The sequence below is a fragment of the Mauremys mutica genome, chromosome 1, assembly GCF_020497125.1.
Source record: "Mauremys mutica isolate MM-2020 ecotype Southern chromosome 1, ASM2049712v1, whole genome shotgun sequence".
Lineage (NCBI taxonomy): Eukaryota > Metazoa > Chordata > Testudines > Geoemydidae > Mauremys > Mauremys mutica.
In genome coordinates this window covers 156,003,507-156,022,883 of record NC_059072.1, presented here as the reverse complement: position 1 = coordinate 156,022,883, position 19,377 = coordinate 156,003,507, and the positions used below count along the sequence as shown (strand labels likewise).

Sequence of the window (19,377 nt, the reverse complement as noted above, 5' to 3'; positions counted from 1 at the left end):
TTCCCATCCCATAAAGCTATATATATCCCATAATTTTCATGCCTCTTTTGAATAGATCCCACTTCTTGTTGTTCACCATCTCTAAGAGCTCTGTTGTCATTCATGAGCGTTGCAAACCCAGAACAAAATCCTCTGATATTTGCAGCACCACAGGAAGAACCGTACCAATGGAGGATATGATGGTTTGAGGACAGTTTGTTGTGGGACATAGCGAAAACATTTCAAGGTTGTTGATGACATTCAAGGAGCAGCTGCCTATTTGGCCTCTATTTCCATGTGTACGAGTACAGTGCAGTGGCACTGAATAGTGGCACTATTTTCCACAGGTGGTGGTGATTTTAGCAGATATCTTACTTCTGAGGGCAAGAAAAGCACAGTTGCTGGTGTCCCAAAACTGTCTGGGGCCATATGCCACTAGCCCATTTACTGCTATGGTGCCTACTGAAGTCATTGTTGAATGGCATGGGCAAGTGTCCTATCATGGAGGATGAAATGAGGCAGCCCACCCCAGAAGCCTTCAAGAGAGGGTTGCAGAGTGCCTCCATGAAAGTTTCATCAAGATCTCCCAGGAAGATACAAGGAACCATCCTATGGACATAAACAAGCTGCTCTGCATGCCCACCCACCCAACTCTACCATGGAATAAAAAACAGATACCTCTATCTCTGTTTGTTGTACCACTGCCTCCTCTTGGAGAAGTAAACAAATGAAAAGTCAGTGCCTGACTCCTGCTAACTTGGGGTTGGGTGGGGCATCATCTTTATATTTAAACATTGTAAGGAAAAATGCATGCACACTTACCTGAGGTTCCTTCCCCTTCATTGGGCTTTTCTGCACTCGGCTTGTGGGACTGACTCGACTAGTGGAGTCTCAAAAAGATCCTGGCTCATGGCATAGCTGGATGCCCCTGCTGTGTCCCTCCTCTTCCCCCTTGCTGTGAACAGCAGGGGTCTGTGTCTCGGGCTCCTTGGACGTATCTAGAGTGCTTTGGGGTGCTGGTGGGGTCTCCGCCAAGTGTGGTATGCAGCTCATTGTAGAAGTGGTAGTCCAGTGGCTCAGCACCAGATTGATTGTTGGCCTTCCTGGCCTTGTGGTATGCCTGTCACAGTGCCTTTGCTTTCACGTGGCATTGCTGCTGGTCCCTATCATACCCCTTTGCCTGCAATCCTTGTGCAATCTTTTTGTAGATGTCCACGTGTCTACAACTGGTCCGTAGCTGTGTTTGCACAGCCTCTTCTCCCCACTGGCCAGGGGATCCAATACCTCCTGTCTACTCCAGGCAGGAGAGCATCTAGTGTGTGGAGCTGTCATGGTTGGTTAGGCAGTTGCTCATAATGAGGAAGAGATGGTAGGTGTGATCAGCAAAGTGGACAATAAGGAAAAGGCATTTAAAAAATTCATGAGGGTTTTAAACTGGGCAGTGGAGTTCACTATCGTGACCAGAGCAGTCGCTGCAACAGAGGTGAAATGAGATTCATTAACCTGAAACTCAGAATGAGTCTCCAGAATAAACTCCGGGGGATGCAAAAACCTGAGTTCTCATGCAGGTTAAAATGAGATTAATCCCCCTACTTTGCAGCTATCATGAATGCAATTAAGAATGGCACCTTAAGACAAAGTTTCCATCCCTCTGAAGTGTTTTGCTCCCAAAGGGGATCCAGGAGCACCTGGAGGAGGGAGGGCAGGTTCCATTGAAGAACCAAGTGCTGGTACTTAACTCTGCAGTAGAAAGGAACAAAAGAAGCTTTTAGCCCCAGGGATGAGCAATTTCTCTATCCTTTGATGGCACTGTGAATAGCAATGAGCTGACACACAGACCAGGAGAGAGTTAACTAAGGGCTTGGCTACACTTACAAATTTGCAGCGCTGCAGCAGGGTGTGAAAATTGCGGCGCTGCAAAGTGTCAGTGTGGTCAAAGCCCCAGCGCGGCTCCCAGCGCTGTCCGTTATTCCCCACAGGGAGGTGGAGTACGGACAGCGCTGGGAGAGCTCTCTCCCAGCACTGGTGCTTTGACGACACTTAGCACTTCAAAGCGCTGCCGCGGCAGCGCTTTGAAGTGCTAAGTGTAGCCACAGCCTAAGAAACGTCTATGCTGCAATAAAAGACCTGCAGAACAGCTGTGGCTGGACTGGGTCAACTGACTCAGGCTCACAGGGCTTGGGCTGCAAGGCTAAAAGTTGCAGTGTAGACATTCAGATTTGGGCAGAAGCCCAGGCTCTGAGACCCACCCCCTCATGAGGTTTCACAGCCCACACTCCCTGCCTGAGCATCTATTTTTAGCCCTGCAGCCTGAGTCTCACAAGCCTGAGTCAATTGACCCAGGCCCTGAGACTTGGTGCCAATGATTTTTTATTGCCGTGTAGACATACCCTTAGGAGAAATTGAAGACATCTTTGAGACAGCAGCAACACGTGTCCAACTTTTTCTGAACTCCCGGCCTCAATTCCATGACAATACCTCTGTTCCCAGAAGAGCTCTGGTTTGCGAGCAGAAATGGGGTTGGTTTTGAAAGTAGCTGGAGGCAAACCATTCCACCAATGGAAAGCCCAAACGCTAAACAAGTCCACTAAGGACCTGATGGTGAAGGCTCTGCTTGTCAGGAACCATTACTCTTAAGATCATCTGGCTTATGCTAAAACAATCTACAATGATACTCTTTCCTCTAAGATAAACTGACCAGCAGGATGGAAATCACGACTACCCAGGAACCCAGCAATAAGACTTTCTGAAGCCTCTCAAGAGCACTGTCGGTAAATCCCAGCAGCTATCTGGTTGTTACTTCTCACAAGAACATGACTCTGATGGAGAACTGGAGAATCAAGGCTATTTCCTATGCCTAGGCTGTGGGAAAGATTACTTTTTGACAGACACAGATCTGCCTTATCCTGCTGGACTTCAGCCAGCCTGGCAAGAGCAAAACAGAACATGAACCAGAATGGCAAGTTGTGTGGACACTGGAGCACTGTGAGTGAACGCGCTGCAGCAGTAAAACATAACCTTTACCCCACTTCTCCTCTCATTCCCATTCACTCATTCTTTGGGTACGTCTACACTACGGGATTATTCCGATTTTACATAAACCGGTTTAGCAAAACAGATTGTATAAAATCGAGTGCGCGCGGCCACACTAAACACATTAAATCGGTGGTGTGCGTCCACGGTCCGAGGCTAGCGTCGATTTCTGGAGCGTTGCACTGTGGGTAGCTATTCCGTAGTTATCCCATCGTTCCCGCAGCCTCCCCCCCCCCTTGGAATTTCCGGGTTGAGATCCCAGTGCCTGATGGGGCAAAAATCATTGTCGCGGGTGGTTCTGGGTAAATGTCGTCAGTCACTCCTTCCTCTGGGAAAGTAACGGCAGACAAGCATTTTGCGGCTTTTTTCCCTGGATTGCCCTGGCAGATGCCATAGCATGCCAATCATGGAGCCTGTTTTGCCTTTTGAGACTGTCACCGTATGTGTACTAGATGCCGCTGACAGAGGCGATTCAGCAGCGCTACACAGCAGCATGCTTTTGCTTTTGCATGACAGCAGAGATGGTTACCAGCCATACTGTACCATCTACCATACCATACATTGGTAATAAGATGATCATGGTTACCAGTCCTTTTGCACTGCACCATTTGCTGCTGTTATAAGTGCCCCTGGCTGAAATCAGCCAGGGGCGCAAAAGCCAAAATTGGGAATGACTCCCTGAGTTAATCCCTCCTTTTTGGTATCTAAAAATAGAATCAGTCCTGCCTAGAATATGGGCAAGTGTACTAGAGAACCACTGTATCATAGAACCAGAGAGCACAGCTGCTCTGAGTCAGATCCAGCAGAAATTATGAGCTGTATGCTATTCACAGGGGGTGCTCCTGCAACAACCCCACCTGTTGATTCCGTTCTTCCCCCAGCCTTCCTGGGCTACCGTAGCAGTGTCCCCCCACTTGTGTGATGAAGTAATAAAGAATGCAGGAATAAGACACAGTGACTTGTTAGTGAGAAATGAGTGGAAGGCAGCCTCCAGCTGCTATGATAGTCCAGACAGGACATTAAGCAGTGTGGAGGAGAGGAGCCCAGCATCCCGCTGCTAGTCCAGGGACAATTGAATCTTTTCTTTACACATGAAGGGCGGGGGCTGATGGAGCTCAGCCCCCTGTTGCTATGATGAAGACGGTTATCAGCCATACTGCACCATCTACCAGGAAAAATCAGGAGCTTTTTACACAGGCGCCCATGATAGACCTCACGGAATGCTAGTCAGCATGGTTACCAGTCCTTTTGCACTGCCCCATGTGCCAATAGGCTGATGATGACGATGGATATCAGCCATATTGCACCATCAGCCACCCATGGCGGGGGGGGGAGCAAGGATGTTGGTGTTGACTGCTGCAGCATCGCGTCTATCTGCAGCATTCAGTAAAGATAGGGTGACATGTAAAAGAGTCAAGAGAGGATTGTTTTCCCTTTCACTTCTGGGGGTGGGTGAGGGGGTGCGTAAATTGCCGAGCTATGCCCTGAACTACCGCGGACACTGTGTTTGACCCTAGAAGCATTTGGAGCTCAGCCAAGAATGCAAATGCTTTTCGGAGACTGCAGGCACTGTGGGATTGCTTGAGTCCTCCAGTCCCTGCTCCAGTCCCCCCACCATGAGCGTCCATTTGATTCTTTGGCTTTCCATTACGCTTGTCACGCAGCAGTGCGCTGAGTCCCTGCTATGGCGTCTGTCTGGAGATTTTTTAAAAATGATTTTGAATTTCGTCTTCTGTAACGGAGCACTGATAGAACAGATTTGCCTGCCCTTACTGCGATCACATCCGCATGGTCCATGCTGGAGCTCTTTTTTTATTTTGATTTCGGACTGCATCGCCACCCGTGCTGATCGGAGCTCCACGCTGGGCAAACAGGAGATATTCAAAAGTTCGCAGGGCTTTTCCTGTCTACCTGGCCACTGCATCCGAGTTCAGATTCCTGTCCAGAGCGGTCAGTGGTGCACTGTGGGATACCACCCGGAGGCCAATACCGTCGATTTGTGGCCACACTAACCCTAATCCGATATGGTAATACCGATACTAGCGCTACTCCTCTCGTTAGGGAGGAGTACAGAAACCGGTTTAAAGAGCCCTTTATATCGATATAAAGGGCCTCTTAGTGTGGACGGGTGTGGCGTTAAATCAGTTTTACGCTCCTTAAACCGGTTTAAACGCGTAGTGTAGACCAGGCCTTTGTTTCTTCAGGCATATCTACACTGCTCCAGAGTTCAGACTAAGGAGGTGTGAATAGCAGCATGTCCCCAAGTGCTGTGCTGTAACTCCCCAATGTGGACACTGTGGGTGTGAACTGAAAGGTCCCAAGTTTGAACTCCAGACCTTTTAGTTTACACCCACAGAATCCACACAGGGGAATTACAGCACAATACTTTGGTGTGCACTGCTGTTAACACCTGCTTAGGGCTTGTCTACACTACAGGTTATGTGAGTATAACTTATGTCGCTCAGGGGTGTGAATAAGCCACCTTCCTGAGCAATGTAAGTTGCATCGACCTACGTGCCAGCATGGACAGTGCTATGTTGGCAGCAGAGCTTCTCCTGCCAACATAGCTACCACCACTTGCAGAGGTGGTTTTATTATGGCAAAGGGAGAGCTCTCTCCCATTGGCACAGACAGTCTTCACCAGATGCATTTCTAGAGTAGATTAGTCCTTAGCCCAAACTGCCGGGCAGCATAGACATGCCCTTCCTTCTGGGCTGCCTAAGCCAGGGGCAAGGTGGCGCGGCTCTGAAGAGTGCCTTTCACCTCCAAGGCAAGAGAAGACTGGAGAGAGATGTACTAACTGGAGAGCAGAAAACAAACCCTTCATCTGACAGGCTGCATCCTGCCTGTGAAAATAGAAGAGGAGATACCCTTTTGGCCTGTGATGAGAGAGCCAGGTCACAAAGTCAGTTCAGTCACTGGCAACAAGGCTCCAGGCCTCAAAACAGCAAAAACAGCCTCCAACTAAATATCTGCTCAGTCCCAGCACAGCAATGTGTGGATCAGAACATCCCAACAGCCAGTTCTCCCGCTGCAACCCGCTTACCACTTTACAGTGCAAAACAGGCATCTTCTAAAGATGCCAGTAGAGTCAGAGCTGAGGTCTAACTACATTAATTCAGCACAGGGATTCCTCCAACACATCATTCAAAGGACAAGAGCCCAATTTCAGAGAGATTTAAAGTCCAGACGGACAGGAACACACTTAATATGGCTCCTTTTTTCAGCAAGTTCTTTTCTAGTCTCTTTTGGAGATTTGTTTTTGCCAATGACCAAAGCCTAACCTCAAAGACTACTCCCACCAAACTAACAGCAAAGCCCTCCCTCCCACCTCCCCTTCTTTCCTGCTTAGCTTTGCTAATAATTGAAGAAAATCTAATGAGAATTTAGGAACAAAAATAGCAGCAGGCAGGGGCTCAGAATTTTAATATGACTCAAATGCAGCAGCATGATTCCTGCAGCTGAACTGGAGGGTGAAGTATACAAGAGGTGTCGGATACTGTGACAACAAATAGCACATAAACCTAGACAGACAGACACCCAGAGGGTGATAGTGACACAGTGAAGGTGCTGTGACTTGAAGGTAAAACACTGGAGGAGACATAAGCGCTGCAGGACAGGTCAGGAATAAACTAAGAAGTATAACAAAGGTGGTTATTTAGTGCTATCAGTCAGTACCATTTGTCTTTTCCCCAGTACAACAGCACACTCAGAGGAACAAAGCCCAGCAGTCAGACCCCATGCACTTGGGCTCTGTTCACATTTTTAAAAACTCACTATGTGTTCATGAAATCTCAATTCCAGACACCCCTACTAGTAGCACAGTGGCCGTGCTTGAAATTAATAAGCAGTAGCACAGTATCTGGCTGTTTTCAAAAGCCAAAGGTGCAAGTGTACTCCATCTAGGTGTGGGTTAAAAAAGGAGCATCAAAAAGGATATTACAGAATTAAAGGGAGTTCAGAAATGAGAGGATGATGGAAAAACTCTCAAATGAGGAGAGTGTGAAAAGACAGATTGCTTAGCTTAAAAAGGAGATGAATAAGAGGGGACATGATAAAGTCTATATGCTAAAAAATGTTCTAGAGAAAGCAGAATGGGAGCTTCTGTTCTCCTGGTCTCATAACACACAAGGGAACATTCGATGAAATTAAACGGCAGCAAATTTGAGACCAGACATTTATATGGATAACACGAATTCCAAAGTTATAATAGTTAATGCTAACGTGATATTTTGTAAGGGAGATAAAAACCTCATCCTTCAAAGGTTTAAACCAAATGTCTAACATTTAGGGATTAGGACCTAATGGGGGGTTCTAACCCCTTCCTCTGAAGCAGCTGGTGCTGGTATCTGCTGGAGACAGGAGACTGTCCTAGATGGACCTCAGGCCTGCTCCAGTATCGCTGTTTCTGGAAAAAATGTTCTACATGTTTATGAGGCTAAGTAACAGGCACTGAAGTGAAGATGTTATCACAGATGTGAAAGGTAAATCTAGACAATCTCCCGCCCAGGTTGACCAGTAGTAATTGTACCAAAGTAGGGGAAAGATTGGTATCTAAGGCTGAGTAATTTACAGCAAGAAATCAGCTACTGTATAAATGACTCATCAACATGACAGACCCCAAAATGCATGTACTGGGAAAGTTGCTTCTTCTGGTCACCCAGCTCCAGATTTTCCCCAGGTAAGATTCTTTTTTTATTATTTGTTTTAAATTGAGCACTGCAGGTTTTCAAGGATGTGTTGTTTTTATTCAAAAACAACATTACTCTCTGAGGGTCAATTCTAAGATGAACGGCATGGAGGCAACAGAGATACAACAAACCACTGATTTTCTTAAAACATTAAGGCCCTAGCAGGCAAACAGTGTTCCTTCTAGCAAAGAGAATTCTCTGCTTTGGCACACCACAAGGCAACGCTCTACTCATAAAACACAACCTGTTTATAAAATCATCTCCACACTTTAATACCATCTCCAAAAATGTTGGCATCACATGAGGCTCACAGCAGGGCTCCAAGTGTTGAATATACACAAAGTTTGTCGTCATTAAATACAAATATAGTGGCATCCTATTTCTTCTCCTGTACACGGCTCTGCAGGAACACTTCCTGAGTGACTCATGTTTTATTGTATTAAAAAGTCCATTTAATTTCAGATGCAGTAAATTCATTAGGTTTGGGTTTTTTAAAATCTATAGCCTCAATTTACATATTTTAACAATTCATTTAAATATTAGCATTTAGAAATTAATAACTGTAAACTGTAAACACTCCTTGCTGAGCTATATGACCTCACAGAGAAGTCTGCCTGGGGAATTCATACGAGGCTTTCAAAACACATTTAAGAAGCCAGTCTGTAAAATGCTTAGTAAAAAGAAAAGCACCAATTAGCTACCAACTTGCTGGATTTACTAAGAAGTGTGCAGTTAATAGTGTCTCCACCTGTGTAAGTTGGCACCTGCCTTGTAGAGTCCATGGAGCATGAAGCTTCATCACTGTGAGGGTCTCGTTTCATGCTCACAACTCCAGCTCCTGCAGGTCTCCCCAGCTAGGCCCAATTTTCACTTTAACATTCAGCTTCACTGAGAGTTTTATGGCATTTTCCATCTCAAATTTGACAATCTGAGCTACCTGCAAGGAAACAAACAAGGTTAGAATTTTCAGTGCACTGTTGAGGGACCTAGAGCCACACACTTCAGATGCTCCATTTCATCATTACTTTGGCAGGTCAGGGGCTTGGAGCTCTCCACTGTGTTTGTGTGTTTGGATAGATTCTCCATTGACAGGAGTCTGACTGAATGTTTCAAGTACGATTAAGATATATGAAAGGAGAGATTCAGGAAAGTATTAATACATTTTCTTAGGGAGCTGCATACACTGGAGACCAATCTTCCTGCTTCAGCCAGAAACAGATTCTACCAAACACTCTTCCCAAAACATGCAAACGAGAGAGGTTAAAGCAAATCATATGAGGCGCTACACAAAAGGAGAGACACAAAGCAAGGATACCCAGGAATAAAGAGCTCACTGTGTCAGTACAAGAGGTACTCTACAAGAGACAGTTATAAGCAATTGGAAAAACAATAATTTTACCAAAATCATCCCAATGGAATGTCATACCCATGATCACAATAAATACATAATCACACAGATATGTAACATACTGAAAGAGGTATTACAACATACTATACTGTACCCACTATACAAATGTCAACTTTTTCTTCTAAAAATCTAAGCCAGCCATAGTGCTTCCTAAATTCTTCCCCACTTGCCTGACTGATCTCCCCAATGTAAGTTTTTTAAATTTTCAGACTCAAATGGACCAGTGTCCCACAAAAATTTCTATTCTCCATTCAGTGTATGCCACTGATATCAGAAATGTGAGTCATGACATTGAGGGTACAGAAAATACATAGTGAAGAAATAAACCCCATGTTATAGCAAGCTGCTTTAATATATCTAGCTTGACAAAGTAAGGGGTAAGATGTGTGCTGAACATAAAAGTCTGCACTGTAGATGTCTGAAGATCTGCATGATGGTAATCTTGGCGAGGGAAAGGAATTATTTAGTGTGATACATAGGGATGTAACTAGGAGCATTGGCATGAAATTAAGAAATAGAATAGGAAAAATACTCAGTATCAGGGAATGTGCCCTGAGAGACATACTGCTGTTGTTGCAGAAGTTAGTCTTTAGCCGCTTGGCCGGGGTTCTGGGAAGTCTTTCCTGCCCGGCTCCTAGCAACCTCCAGGGCATGGTGTATGGCTTGTTGATAGGAGACCAGCTTATTAAACGTGGAGTGGTTGAAATGCTGCCTAAAAGCCATCAGACCCACCAGCTTGTCTGCTGAAACTTTGGAGAACTTCCCGCCCCCAGTCCATTGTACTCAGTGCATTTCGGACATTGCCTGACATTTGGACATGACTCTGTAGGAGACGATGATTGCAGGCCACCAGGAGAAGCCCTTGATCTTCCCCCACATGAGCTCCCCAATTCCAAAATCTTTCCCATCCTGGTATTCCACCTCTTCCCCTGCAACTCTGCTCTCCTGCTCCCCATAAATGAGCTCGGGGGATCTGTTCTGGTCCTCCTGGGTGCTGCTGGCAGACGTGGTACTGCTGCTCTGGAAGGACTCCTTGGAATCCTCCCTCGGTGAGGTCGATCAGGGGCGCCTGGACAGACATGGCCATCCTCCTCTTAGAGCACCGATTGGGAGCCAGAGACTCCAGGTCATTCTCTTTAAGTTTCGTCTAGTGGAGATTCAGTCCTGTTTGGAATATCAGGCGAGCTGGAGGCTTCTGCCTAAGGCTGCTCTCCCAGCCGGCAGCACCACACAGTCGCACCTACCCCTTCCTCCCATGGTTCATGAAGCCTGGACAGTAGTCAGGAGCTGTTCAACTATATGCTGAGCAAGTGCGGAATGGTGGTAGAATGTGCCTTTGGACATTTAAAAACTCGCTGGCGCTGTTTACTGCCTAGGTCAGACCTCAGCACAACCAACATTCCCACTGTTATTGCTGCTTGCTGTGTGCTCCATAACATCTGTGAGAGTAAGGGGGAGATGTTTTTGGCGGGGTGGGTGATTGAGGCAAATCACCTGGTGTCTAATTTTGAGCAGCCAGACACCAGGGCAATTAGAAGAGCTCAGCAAGGCGCGCTGCGCATCAGAGAGGCTTTGAAAACCAGTTTCACGATTGGCCAGGCTTCGGTGTGACAGTTGTGTGTTTTTCTCCTTGAAGCAAACCTGCCCTCCTTGTTGATTTTAATTACCTGTAAGCCAACCACCCTTCCCCCTTCAAAATAAAGTAACTATTGTTTTGAAACCATGGACTCATTCTTTATTGATTAAAAAAAAAAAAAAAAAGAGAGATAATGGACAAGGTAGGCCAGGTGGGGTGGGGGAGGAGGGAAGGACAAGGCCACATTGCTTATTGTAGCCACACTAAAAATCAAACTGTTTGAATGACAGCCTTATGTTGCTTGAGCCATCCTCTGCAGTGGAGTGCCCGGAGCCGCCTCCCCCCCCCTGCGTTCTTGGGCTTCTGGGTGAGGAGGCTATGGAACATGGGGAGGAGGGTAGGCAGTTATACAGTGGATACAGTGGGGGTCTGTCCTCTTGTTGGCTTTCCTGCAGCTCCAACAGATGCTTCATCATGTCCGTTTGCTCCCCCATTAGCCTCAGCATCACATCCTGCCTCCGCTCTTCATGCTCACTTAATTCTTTCCTGGCCTCTGCCACTGAATGCCTCCATGCATTAAGCTGTGCCCTATCAGTGCCGGAGGACTGCATGAGCTCGGAAAACATGTCATCGCGAGTGCGTTTTTTTCGCCTTCTAATCTGCGATAACCTCAGGGACGGAGATGATAGGGGGAGCGTAGAAACATTCTTCGCGCTACAATTCTGGGATGGACTGCATGCTCACCTGTGCTGCTGAGTTCGCCACGCTGACCAAACAGGAAATTAAATTAAAAAGTTCCCGGGGCTTTTCCTGTGTACCTGGCTAGTGCATGGGAGTTCAAAGTGCTGTCCAGAGCGGTCACAATGGAGCACTCTGGGATAGCTCCTGGAGGCCAATACCATCGATTTGCAGCTGCACTACCCCAGATTCAACCCAGCAAAGTCGATTTTAGCGCTACTCCCCTCGTCGGGGAGGAGTACGCAAGTCGATTTTAAGAGCCCTTTAGGTCGACAGAACAGGGTTGGTTGTGTGGACGCAGTCATTTTTAAATCGACCTAAGGCAGCTAAATTCAACCTAACCTCGTAGTGTGAACCAGGGATCTGTTAATTCAGCCTGAAGAAATTGGGCCTCCCCCACATCCAGGGAATAGTAAGCCTTAGGGAGAAGCAGGTACACATAGATACAGGATTACTGTTGTAAGATCTGTTTTTCTGAAATGCATTTGTTCTAAATAAATAATCATTTGCTTTAGGAATGCTGTTTGGTCATTGGGTATCACTGTCAAAACTCCTGGAGAGAAATTAACTGCAAGTACTGAACCCAAGTCAGGTCTGCTCAGGTAATCACAAGTGATTGCAGCCCAGGACCTGGTTAGTGAGTGGGAGACTGGCTTGATTCCACGCCAAGTCAAGTGATGGCTAGAGGCCAGAAGGGGTGCATCTGAAGAGACAAGGATTGGTGATCAGAGGTGCAGTATGTCTGGTAACTGTGACAGACTGCATGGGCTCCACACTGACTACAGAGTCCAATTCATGGTCTCTGTCCTGATATTCAAAGTCCTCCCCAGTTTTGGTCCTAGATGCCTGAGAGATTGCCTCTCCCACTGACCATGACCTCCAATTACCGCTATGTTCCAGCAAAATGATGAAGCTGTCAAGCACCGTGGAAATCTCATGAGCACAGGAGACAAAACTTCCACAGGCACTGAATTTAAACTAGAGAGCTTGCCATTTGCAGAACTGAGTTCTTCTCGCTCTCACATGCATAAACGACAACCCAATAAATGAATCACGTCTCCCCTACGGACTGGGAAAGGGAAAAGAGAAAAGCAAGAGATCATTGTTTCTATTCTGAAATGCTTGGAAGGTGCTCAGCTACTATGGTGACTGGGGATATATAAATGCATAGACAGGTTAGACAGATATTTTTAGTTGTTTTTGAATGCACTTTAGCAGCTGGAAATAAATTGGAGCTAGCATTATGCATGTAACCAGGCTAACTCTCCACAGACCAGAACTGCTGTAGCAGCCAAAAAACAGTATGTTTTACATAATGCTAAAACCTTTACATGAGGCACCAGTAGAGAAGAGAAACTTTTCTCTGATCCAATTTGGAAACTAAAACATTCCATGTTTTTCTAAAAGATATGCTCTAGTTCAACAAGAAGTCCCAGGGCCTGTGTTATACAGGAGGTCAACCACCTCACTCCCACAAAAAACAATCCAAACAGAAACATGCCTTCAAAATGAATATGAAGGGAGGAGGGAAAAGGTGATCACTAGCTCAGCTGGAAACAGATTCTGTAACATTAGTTACCTAAATCTGGAGCAGAAATGCAAGACTGATTCCAGGCAATGATCCCTACGTATTTGCACAAGGTGATTATAGGCATATGCACAGAAAATCTATTGGATGGAAACAGTTCTGAGGCAGGCTATACAGAAGCTGATATTACTTCTATCTTAAGGTGACCATGAAGTTGCAGGCCTGTTAAATAAAAACTAAGGATGCATCAGAAAACATATATGGCCACAGTTCTTTTGGAGACAGCATGACATATTGATCCAGTGTCAAAGCACAGAAGACTGGATAGTCTAAAGGAACTTTAGTCCACTTCTGATTGAAAGATTGGAACCTTTTCATATCAGTCTTAAGGAGAAAGGCCGCTCTGGAATGGACGTGTAAATGTGGAGAAAACTACTGACCGGATGCAGAAGGTGGAATTCTGACACCTGTGGAAGGAATTTGGCTTTTTTTTTTTTTTTTAAGAACACCAACCTATCTTTAAAAACTTAGTTTTAAAAAATGGTTGGACCAGTCAACTACCATCTGAAGCTCTCTCAGTTGGGGAGTTGATGTCTGCCACCAGGAAAATGACCTCCTTTTAGAAACATGAACCCACAGCCTTAAAGTTGAAGAAGAGGTCCCAGAAGCTGGTCTACCTTCAGTGCATTCGTGGAAAGACAAAATAGAAGAGGTGAACTCTAAGGGAGGATGGCTCATGCAGACTGACAAGTGAAGAACAAAACCAAACGGGTGCAGGAAGGGATCCACATCAGACTTTTTCACTGCAGGCCACCTTGCCATCTGAACTGGTATCTCATTCTGTCAAACTCCTTCCAGGCAGCTAAAAAGGCTGCACTTGCTTAAAAACACCATATTCTTGATTTGGAGTCACAGCTTATAAGGAGAGGGATCTCAGAGCAGGATGTCAAGAGATGTCCCTGTTCTGTGTGATGTGATATAGTGAGACACTCTGGGAATAGCAACTTGTAGTCTTAAATGGGGTTGAGAACCTTATTTGCCAGTGGGTGGACAATTAAGATAATGGAACCTTTATTTATATCTCCTCAACTTAATCAGAACCAGAAGTAATGGGAGAGGAAAGATGTACGTAAACATCTCCCAACCAGTAGTGAATGGAGATGTCATCTTTCAACACAGCCTTCACTTGACACTTTATGCAGAAGAGCATTTGGTGCTCACTGGAGAGAAGAGGAGAAAAGATCTCTCTCGGGCATGCCCAACTTAAGAAAGATATCATCTGCTTCTCTTTGATCCAGAAACCACTCCCATGAGCCTATTACTAATTGGCTTAGCCTGCCTGCCAAACGGTATACAAGGTACATAGCCTTTCATCATACTTGAGGGGAGACAAAACCGTAAAAGCTGAGTCACTAGAGGTTTTGCAGTATCCCATCCAGGAGTCAAAGATAGAGGAGTATCAGCAAAGATGTCAAATATGTTCTCCTTGTCTCATGCCTCATTGAGCGTCTGGAGCATTACATGCTTGAAATCGATGCCAAGCACCTGCAGAGCACTCTCCCTCTGTCCCGAGAGAGTCAGCCAGACACACTGAAGGTGTGGAAGCACAGCTTGAGGACTCTTCCCTCTAGATCTGCACTGAAGTGTTCAGTGCCAGACGGGGTTATTTAATTCCAGCATATCATAATATTTGTTATTGGAAATCTTCTGGGCTAACTTCACTTTGGAAGCATCAGTGATCATAAATGAAGCAAGGAGTGCATCTAGACACACACTCTTGGCACGAGACTTCTGGCACTGATGGAATAGCACAGCTAGCCATGTTCCTTTTCCAGGCAATAAAAAGTGAGTAAGTTTGCCTGTGATAAATATTTTGTGATTGCACCTGGGACACTTTTCGAAGCTGCTCCTTTGATAACATCCAGGAAGACAAAAAACTGAGGAAGGGAAAGAGACGACAAGCACCAACAGCCTCCTTCCCACACAAACAGATTTTAAACTACAATAAATAAATAATAAATTTAGTGACCCAATGCATGGAGCCAAGTTGGCCCCATGAAGCAGAAAACCCCCAAACTCAAAGACTCCCCAAGGTAAGGAGAAAAAACTACCCATCAATACCGAGTTTCCGGTGGACAGTTGCAGCTGCACAGAGGAGCTACTTCGCCATCCTGAGTCAGTAAGGAAGTTGCAGGTACTAGGTCACCAGCATTCTAAGCCAGGGCGGCACTGCTTTGGGCTAGCAGCTAAAAACTTTAGCCAGGGGACTTCCTGTCTTACTCAAAGAGCCTGGACCCAACACTGTTACTCTCTTTACATTCATCTGGCCTTAAGAGAAACATTGTTTTTATAGTCTTATAGGCAAGTCTGCAGACATCTCAAGAAATAGAAGGCAGACCTCTAGAAAGGAAACTTAACCCTTTTGTTATAAAAAAGTACATGGGCTGGAAAAGCAAATACACTCCTACCTGAATTACACTATCTTCTGCAACCTCATAGAGGAGCTCATCATGGAGCTGGAGGATGAAGAAACCTCCACTCTGTAACATTCCTCTGTTTCTTCTCCTTTCCAACCTTCCTACACAGGGAAAAGATATACACAGTTAACCAGCATTACACATAATCATATCTGTTTTAGCCCAAAAGACCTATATATGTTCATAATGCTACAAACAAGAATAGTATGACAGAGCTCCAAGATGAAAAACATCCATGCACACAAGGGTACATATATAAAATATCATTATTATGCTATTATATCAATATTCATACAACTGTCGGGAAATAACGACTGTTAATGCAAAGCTTTTCAAATACAAACATTCTAGTCTTAAATTATAAAGATGTAAATTAGGAAAAAAAAACAAAGACAACCACTTCTCTCAGACCATCTGTTCTACAAGCAAATTTTAAACACAATCACGTCGGGTTTAATGAGAACTTGGTGTATAATGTTCTCTCAGGCAATGAATTAGAATTCGGCTCCCCTTCCAAAACCATTTTAATAGCTAATTCTAAAGAGCCAGTGAGGCTTTACCCAGCCAACTCCACTGATCTGGAGTTGCAGCTACTACTACTGAAAAACATAAGCAGTCCTTGCCCAAAACACTAAACAACAGATGTGTACATGAGATCTTAGCAGGCCACACCTGCCAAAAACAGAATCCCTTCTGCATGCTCCATGTTAAGAGCTAAAAAAGGGGACCCAGAAGATGGCAGGTGAGAGTGCAAATGGAGAGATTTCCAGTTCAGACAAAATACTGGCTATCAATGGCTTCATTCAATCCTCAGTACAGTCTAACACATAAAACAGGGGCAGGCAAACTTTTTGGCCCGAGGGCCACATCGGGTTTCCAAAATTGAATGGAGGGCTGGTTAGGGGAGGCTGTGCCAAACAGCCAGGAGTGGCCCAGCCCCTGACCCCTATCTGACCCACCCCCGCTTCTCGCCCCCTGACAGCCCCCCCCCCCCCGACTCCTTCCCCATCCACCACCGTCTGCTCCCCTGACCGGACCCGGACCCCCTGCCACCTCATCCAACCACCAGCTCCTTCCTGTCCCATCCAACCCCTCCTCTTGCCTGAGTGCCCCCCCAGGACCCCTGCAACCATTCAACCACCGTTGTTCCCCGCCCTCTGACCGCCCCGACCCCTATCCACACCCCTGCCCCCTGACCACCATCCCGTACTCCCCTGCCCTCTATCCAACCCCCCCTGCTCCCTGCTCCCTTACCGTGCTGCCTGGAGCACCAGTGGCTGGCAGTACTACAGCCACGCCATTGCCACCACGCAGCACAGAGATCAGGTCAGGCCGGGCTCTGCAGCTGTGCTGCTCCAGAAGCTCACAGCCCCACTGCCCAGAGCATTGCTCTGGCGGCGCAGTGAGCTGAGGCTGCAGTGGAGGGGGAAAAGCAGGGGAGGGGCCGGGGGCTAGCCTCCCGGGCCAGGGGCTTAGGGGCCGGGCAGGAGGGGCCCACGGGCCGTAGTTTGCCCACCCCTGACCTAAAACGACTATTATAAAACACACACACCCCCTCTGGCGGGATAGCCATGGGATAAATTGCACTGTTGATCACTTCACCTGCCTCTTGCCCACTAGTTCACTTCTTCTGGGACAACTTCTAACATTTCAAACCTCTGAGAAACTTCAACCATCACCATTAAAAAAAAGAAAAAATCTTCTACAAATGTTTCTCTTCTTTCCCTCCTAAAGTTACACTTTCCAGAAGGGCGAGATGGATAACGTTCAGTCCTGCACCAGTGACAAATTTATAATCCATGAGCCATCAGGATGCTTCTTATTACTGGAAGACTGGAAATTCCCTCCATGTAGACATATACTTTTGAACAGTATGTCATTTATTTATAGCCCTGGCACATCACAAGTTGTCAAACCTTCTAATCTTGGCATTACGGGGCAAAGAAAAGCTACTTGACTTATTTTAGAACCCTCTTAAGATTAGTTATTAATTTGCTCTCTCTCCAAGGCCTGTAAATTGGACTCTCAGTATTAGGACAATCTTACTACATAGGTGGAGGCTATGAAATACAGAGCCAATTAAAATTGTTATGACCCTTAATGTAACATGTCTAAAATATATGGGTAAATATACATGTTTTGTGCCATAAAGGTTTAATGGCACTCATATGGGACTGAGCTGCATAATTCGATTGAAACTGCTAATTCATAAGTAGTGTGGCCAGCCCAAATTGATGTTAACAAAAGCTTTGTACCATATCTTTATACCTTAAATAAAAACAAACTCCAGACTTAAATCTAATGGAAACTATATTCTTTGGCCAACCTGTTGTTACAATTGGTGTTTTCTCACTGCTTTTGAAGACGAAGCATCTGCACTCCCCCCTCTTTTTAAACAAATCAGTAGTAACATCATGGAATTTAGCACAATTGAACTCCCATTTTCCTAGCCCAATTATCCAAATTTCTGATATGCCCCCTGAACAAGTCAGGTAATTAGGGTTTTCAGATCACAGTATTTTGTTCTCATTCACAAGTTGACCAGACATTCCTCCTTAGGACTTGCCCGCCCACCCACCGCAACAAGACAGACCAGTCCAGTATGAGAAAATAAACATTTATTCCCTTCCACTTGCCCAAATCCCCCAGCTATAGCAGGCTTTTATTTTAAGCTACTTTTATCAGCTTTGGACTTTTGACATCAAATATAAAGAAGAATGAAGGCGTACCTGCCCTGTTGCTCTGGAATGAGCTCTCCAGATGTCCATGGGACTTCACTGCTGAGGGGAATGCATCAAGCCGCCTCTGAATATTCACAGTGGCTGTTTTGACAATGTCAGCAGCAGAAGCCTGAACTGCTGTGTTCACAGCCTGGCGCTCTGCCTGAAGATTACAAAGATATCAGCTCTGAAAACTCACCCCATGGTATAAACCCCATATGTTACACACTTTGTAACAAATCTATGGTGACATATAGCCAGACACCACAAACAGACACACAGCTTCATGAAACTGGCATGGGGAAGAGAAGTCAGAGTTTCTTACACAAACCACAGGCCTCTAGTCACTAGAGAAGAATTTTGAAATACTTGAAATTATTAGTACTAAGGCTGATAAGCCTTTATCAGCCACCAGCCATTACGGGGAGACCACCACACTTGTGGAGATCTGATTTTGTCCAGCAGAGGACAATCACACAACTAGTTGGATGCATTATGGGGTGCTTGTGCCTTCTTGCAAAGTATCGAGTATAGGATACCACCAGAAGCAAGATGCTTGACTTCACAGATCAGAGGTCTGATCTATTGTGGCAAATCCTGCCAGTCAGAACATTACAACCTAGTCAAAACCCAAAACAAGCTACATTACTATGGTTATGGGGCAGGTTTTTCACATAAAAGAAAGCTCTCTCTACTAATGCTCTCCTCAAACAAGAAAATTCTCTTCACAGGTGGTTCTTTCTTCCCCTCCTAATTGAAATTCATAAAGGAAAATTTAAAGGAAGCTGAAATTAAAATAAAATATCTTATAAGGGTCTTAAATATAATTTTTAAAAAGTAAAAATTGAACAGAAGTTGCCTCTCTTCACAGTCTAATCAAGTAGCACCTATAAGATTTAGCAACTTTTAAATTAACCCAAATAGTCTTTTTTTTTGGTAAAATAAATAAATAAATAAAAATTAAAAAGCCCAAATTCTTGTATCAATTTTGAAAGTCTGCTGTTTCTCCGTGCATTTATTTGGTATCTGGATTTCCACTGAGTCCTAATTATAACATTGAGTCTCCTACCGAGAAGTATAACGCTGTGTCAGGAAAATGGCTGTTCCCCCACCGAGTCAACTCACTATTAGGGAAATAGCAAAACAGTGACAGATATTTCTAAGAGTCCCCTTGCAAAACATTTTCTATACATAGTCTAGTGTCTGTGGTTTTCCTTTAAAGGGCCC

General features: G+C 45.3%; 1 protein-coding gene across 1 annotated transcript in view; it reads right to left on the bottom strand.

The window, feature by feature from the left end:
- Window positions 1-7,885: 7,885 nt before the first annotated feature.
- Window positions 7,886-19,377, bottom strand: part of POLQ (DNA polymerase theta) — a 143,399-nt gene continuing 131,907 nt past the window's right edge. Inside the window, exons 28-30 of the mRNA XM_045001059.1 lie at window positions 18,160-18,313; window positions 15,422-15,531; window positions 7,886-8,640 (exon numbers count right to left, since the gene is read on the bottom strand). Coding sequence (XP_044856994.1) covers window positions 8,527-8,640; window positions 15,422-15,531; window positions 18,160-18,313 — 378 coding nt within the window. The 3' untranslated portion in view covers window positions 7,886-8,526. The remainder of the gene's footprint in view (window positions 8,641-15,421; window positions 15,532-18,159; window positions 18,314-19,377) is intronic.